Below are 6059 nucleotides of genomic sequence, written 5' to 3'. Positions count from 1 at the left end.
GTCCATCTCCTCTTGTAGATGACAAAAGTCCAAACCCAAAGGATAAGTGGTCGTCAGTCAATGGTTATGGACAGTGATGCAGTCTTACAGTATTCCTGTTCACTCAGTAGTGATTACTCGCCTCTGCCTCCCTCCGGTTACGGAGCACCAGCAGCTCACTGCTTTTTTCTGGGAATGTGAATAGACTGGCGGCTGGTTTAAGACGTTCCAATGAAAGTAAAGAAAAGCGACGACTGACTGCTAAACAAGCTTGTTTGACTGATTACACATGCTGGCTCATGTACATACCAAACTATGATCAAACATTTTATATATGTTTATTATATTTAGATACTTTTAACTGATAATTTTTAACACTATTTAAATGATTTAAACCATGTTTATTTTTATTTTAATCTTTTAAAACTATTTGCATATTTCTCATATCTCTAAATGAAGTCTAGCCAAAGATACACAAAATGAACCCCTTTCTCTCTCCACCTCAGTTCTTTACAGGATCTTTGCAGTGACGCCTGGTATGAAGCCTGTAGAGAGGGATGCTGAAACCCAAACTGATGACTCTATTGCCATTGAATTTGTGGTATTGTATTTTATCTCCGACACACACAGAATATATAATATATAGTCAGCTGCAACTGGGAGCATGAAGCCTCTTGAGCAAATATCACAAATAGCCTCTTTGCCTGTTTTTGTATTAGCCGTGAGTCAGACATTGTAAAGATAGTGAGGGCCAGAATCAGTGACACTGAGCTTCACAGTGGGTCTTCAGACACCTGTGGCTGACGTTACAGAGCCTAGGTCCATTGTTTTATACAGTGTATAGTCTAGCCTGCCACTTACTCTAAAAATAAATGCACGCCTCCCACAAGCAGTTGAGTTGTACATTGAACACAGCCTCTCCCTTTGGGGGAAGACAGACATTTTAGACTTTGACCGGGTTCATGGATTGTAGACAATATTATGGCATGGATTTACCACATTAATTTGTAATCCGACATAGCTCACTATTAATGGTTGGTCAATATTGTTTATTTTTAGACCCCTGACGGCATAATTTTACCACATTATCCAGGCTCTCTGAAATCGGGGATGCACAGTGGAGATTACTACATTGGTGAAGTTGTCAGGTGAGTATTTTATTAGGGTTCCAACCAGTGGCAGCTGGTGGGGGTGGGGGGGTGGGGGGGGGGGCTGGAGCCTATCCCAGCTGTCAACGGGCGAGAGGCGGGGTACACCCTGAGCCGGTCACCAGCCGACTGCAGGGCAACACACAAGACAAACAACCACTCACGTTCACGTTTTGAAATCTTATGCATTAAAAAAGTAAAACAATTTCTTACAGGATTTTTCAAAAACAACTTTATTTTATAAAATTATGCTGTTTGCAGATTAACCAAGTATATCTAATGCAGAAGATAAAGTACTCATGAAAAATGGGAATGTAACTAGAAGCAGGGCAGCGTTCAAAACCTGGGAAAGAAAGGGAGGCGACTGATGATGAACACTTGCTGGTTGGATCCAAGCTGGCCTGATTTACAATTACACAAATGACACATTCCAATATTTTATTCCAAACAATGCATTATATTGTATGCATTACACACACACACACACACACACACACACACACACACACACACACACACACACACACACACATATATATACAGAGCTCAACCTTGTGTATTTCAGTTGGTCAAGACTTGCACGACTTCATCAGTCTGATTCCTGTTACCTGCACTCTCTAAATGTTGTGAATACTTAAATTGTTTACTTGATTATTGAAACATGTGTTCTTGTGTGTGTCTGTGTGTAGTCCCGGTGTGTGGAAGGTGGTGGCCAGATTCCACAGCAACCCACAGGAGAGCTTCTCTGCAGAGTTCGAGGTCAAAGAATACGGTGAGTCCCTCATTTGCTGCACTGTTATTTACAGCCTGTGTGAAACTTACTTTTACTTTTTTACTTACCTTACCACTTTAACTGATCAGACACAAAAAAAAGCTTGTTTAATTTTTTAGTGCTGCCCAGTTTTGAGGTGAAACTGACGCCTGTGAATTCCTTCTTCTACGTGGACAGTCAAGAACTCACCGTCAACATCAAAGCTACGTATGTGAAGGCTTTTGTTTGGTGGCTCAAGAGATCAGGTTTGATTGGTCGATTGATTGGAGGAGAAAATAAAGGGTGTGGTTGACAGACAGAATTGGTGCTCCTCTTGTCTGTTAGTCATTTATTGTTGCTGCATTTTGACCATCATATTTTAATTGTCCTGTTTTACTTTATTGTGGGCTTAAATTTCCCCCTCTTCTGTGTTCCTAGATATCTGTTTGGTAAAGAGGTGGATGGGACGGCCTATGTGGTCTTTGGGGTCGTGCAAGAGGGTCAAAAGAAGAGCTTTCCAAGTTCTGTTCAGAAAGTGCCGGTGAGCACCTGTTTATTGTTTTGATGCATCTCTGTCTGTCAGTCTGCTTATTGGTTTGTCAGTCTGTATTGTATAGCATGTGTCTGACTTTTTCCTATATGCTCTCTTTCTCTTGCAAACATAAACTAAAACAAAGACAGTTTGGCCTCAACAGTGTTAAAAACATCTGCTGAACTTATAAAATTTTCTGGAATTTTACTGTTTTCCACATTCAGCAATTACAGTATTCCAGCCAAACGGATTCACCTCGAAAAATACATTGATGACAAAAGAGTTTACACTTTCAGAAAAAAGAATTTTTTACTGTTTACTGACTGCATTTCAACACGCATTTCTACACTATGTGACTTTAGATTGAGAGTGGTAGTGGAGTGGTCAGGCTGTCGAAAGAGCACATCACAGAGACCTTCGTGAACATATTGGACCTGGTTGGGACTTCCATTTTTGTAGCTGTCAGTGTGCTGACAGCGAGCGGTAAGAAAGAAATTGTTTGTCTGTAAAAAGCGTTCATATTTCGTTTTTCACTTCTTTTTTTGTTTGTTTGTTTTTTGTCGTTGCCTTGTGTAAAAGGGTTTAGAATAATTTTTCCCCTCATCTATCTACTCTATCTACTGTGATGTGAAGTAACAGTGTCAGGTCTGGGCTCTGGTGGTTAGCTTAGAGTTAGATGCAGGCAGTCAAGCTGCAGGAAGTGCAGTAGCTAGCTAATGTAAAGTAGCTAGCTAACAGTTTGCATCACTAATGTCATGTAGTGTATCACTTTAACAAAAATTTGAGGTTTTGAAGCCCCTTGGTTTTTCACATTCATTTTCATCTTATGGGCTGCACGGTGGCGCAGCTGGTAGTGCGCGTGCCTCACAGCAAGAAGGTCGCCGGTTCAATTCCCGGGTCGGGCCTTTCTGTGTGAAGTTTGCATGTTCTTCCCGTGCATGTGTGGGTTCTCCCCGGGTACTCCGGCTTCCTCCCACAGACCAAAAACAGACCACAGACCAAAAACATGCTCATTAGGTTGATTGGTGACTCTAAATTGCCCCTAGGTGTGAGTGTAAGTGTGAATGGTTGTGTGCTTGTGCCCTGAGATCGGCTGGCGACCGGTCCAGGGTGTACCCCGCCTCCCGCCTGTTGACAGCCGAGATAGGCTCTGGCCCCCCGCGACCCCAAAAGGGATAAGCGGCATAAAATGATGGATTTTCATTTTATTTATTATTATTTTCATTTTATTTATTAATTTTGTAATCTGAAGTTATGATTTCCATTTGGTCTTAGTTTTTCTTTAACTGTATAATCCTAATAATAATTAATTTCATTTCATTTCATTTCATTTCATTTCATTTCATTTCATTTCTGTTTTAATTTACAATGATAAATCTACCTTGTGTTCAGCTTATTGAGCAAACTCAATTTGTCCCATCCATCCATCCATCCATTTTCTATACCGCGTATCCCTTTCGGGGGTTGCGGGGTGCTGGAGCCTATCCCAGCCATCAACGGGTGAGAGGCAGGGTACACCCTGGACCCTGGACCCTGCGATCGCCAGTCGATCGCATCGGCTGGTGTCCGGCTTAGGGTCACAAACGAACAACCATTCACACACACACTCACACCTAGGGGCAATTTTATAGTCACCAATTAACCTAATGAGCATGTTTGCCCGGAGTGAGTGCCCGGAGAGAACCCACGCATGCACGGGAAGAACATGCAAACTTCACACAGAAAGGCCCGACCTGGGAATCAAACCGGCAACCTTCTTGCAGTGAGGCACGCACACTACCTGCTGCAACACCGTGCAGCCCTCAATTTGTCCCTTCAATGCAAATATGTCTATATCCGAGCGGCGAAATCAAGGCATTCTCTGGCAAAACAGAGATCTGGAGAAGGCTGGTGCAAAACTGTGTCAATGGCATGCTGAACCCATAGAGCTGAGCGCACACACCAGCTGAGATTGTGATGAATACAGTTAGTGCCTTCAACACTATTTCAGTGACATTGACACCAATGCCTGGGCATGCCAAAGTTGGTTATTGGTCCCTGATCTCAGCATGGTGCCCTGTTATTATTTATTCTTATCAATAATTTTATGTCAATACAGTTGTTGCTATCAATAACTCCTTAATATCGGCTAATAATGGTGGCATGGTGGAACAAGTGGTTACACTGTCGCCTCACAGCTAGAAGGTCCCGGTTCAAATCCTGCTGTGGGCGCTGGGGGCGTGTCCTCCACCATGCTTTCAGTGCCTGCTGCTCGAGGAAAAAAGGGGCCTTTCTGTGTGGAGTTTGCATGTTCTCCCTGTGTTCACCCGGGGTGTCCTCCATAAAAATACCCCCACTAAAAACATGCAAGAAGATCACCACCTGACCAATGGTGATGGAAGGAAACTGGGTCCCTGGGCACAGGTCAGCTGGCAGCCCACCGCTCCTTGTCTGCCGCGGAGGAAGGACATTCCAGGATGGGTTAAAAGCGGAGTATGAACTTCACTTGCATGGCGTCTCCTGTAACTTTGTGTGCTGTGACAATAAAGAGATTTCTTCTTCTTCTTAAACACATTTTCTATAATGAATGTCCTCCTTCTTCGGGTCGGCTTTACTGTATAATAAGATGTCTCCATCTCTGATAACTTTTTCTGGTTGGATGAACATAAAAGTCTTGGGTTGTGTTTTAGTACGGAGATATTATGTGTAGGACTCAGGGAAGGACAAAATGTGACAGTTTTTTTTTTTATTTTTCACAACAGGTGGAGAAATGGTGGAGGCAGAATTGAGAGGTATCCAGATTGTCACATCACCTTACACCATCTACTTCAAGAAAACGCCCAAATATTACAAACAAAGAATGCCCTTTGACATTGCGGTAAAGTTATTTAAATTTACATTTATGTAAAATGATAGCAACGTTTAAAAAACCCACAAATATGACTGCTCTTCATATTTTTTATGGTATATCGGTATGACATATTGAACTTTAGTGCAATCTTTTATCCATCCATAAGAGTATTAGATTGTTTTTAAAGACATTTTCATGAAACAGATTTAATTAAATGATTTCTGATCATTCAGCTATTTGTGTCTCTGAAAGCAGGTTGAAGTTCTGAATCGAGACGGCACTCCGGCACAAGGTGTTGCAGTGGTGGTGAATCCGGGTGAGATGCAGGGCCTCACTGCAGCCAATGGCATGGCAAGACTTACCGTCAATACAGAATCCAGTGAAGCACTGACAATTACAGTATGTCTTTAGCATTGATTGATTTTCATTTCAATTTCTGCAGCAATTTTTGGCAAATGAATACCTTTGCAAGAACAACATAAAAGAATGGGCGACAGGACGTGTGCACAGTGCAGCAGTTCTACTCAGTCAAATGATGTTGGCCTATTTGGGTTTATGTCTTTTTTTTGCTTATTTTATAAGCTTTATAAGTCAATTTCATTTTGAAACATAAAGCTCAGTCAGGCTTGGCTACCGTAGAGCCTTTATAACTCTATATAACGTGTGTGTATGCTGAACTGTGTGAATTTAATTGCAGGCAAGGACCAGTGATCCTCATATTTCAAGTGAAAGGCAGGCATCAGCCACAATGGTTGCTCTCCCACAGACCACGAAAAGCAACAATTATATCCACATAGGTGAGGAACATCCTGAAATAAA

At 42.1% G+C, this 6059-nt stretch overlaps 1 protein-coding gene across 1 annotated transcript in view; it reads left to right on the top strand.

Annotated features, from left to right (window-relative positions):
- The first annotated feature begins 905 nt into the window (after positions 1–905).
- Positions 906–6059, top strand: part of LOC139349547 (complement C3-like) — a 30537-nt gene continuing 25383 nt past the window's right edge. Inside the window, exons 1-8 of the mRNA XM_070990455.1 lie at positions 906–1127; positions 1817–1899; positions 2019–2106; positions 2317–2419; positions 2773–2893; positions 5152–5267; positions 5496–5639; positions 5938–6037. Of these exons, the coding sequence (XP_070846556.1) occupies positions 1090–1127; positions 1817–1899; positions 2019–2106; positions 2317–2419; positions 2773–2893; positions 5152–5267; positions 5496–5639; positions 5938–6037 (793 nt within the window). The 5' untranslated portion in view covers positions 906–1089. The remainder of the gene's footprint in view (positions 1128–1816; positions 1900–2018; positions 2107–2316; positions 2420–2772; positions 2894–5151; positions 5268–5495; positions 5640–5937; positions 6038–6059) is intronic.

Source organism: Chaetodon trifascialis, chromosome 2 (genome assembly GCF_039877785.1).
Source record: "Chaetodon trifascialis isolate fChaTrf1 chromosome 2, fChaTrf1.hap1, whole genome shotgun sequence".
Taxonomy (NCBI): domain Eukaryota; kingdom Metazoa; phylum Chordata; class Actinopteri; order Chaetodontiformes; family Chaetodontidae; genus Chaetodon; species Chaetodon trifascialis.
The sequence above is the reverse complement of the archived record's forward strand: the minus strand, read 5'-3'. Positions and strand labels throughout refer to the sequence as shown.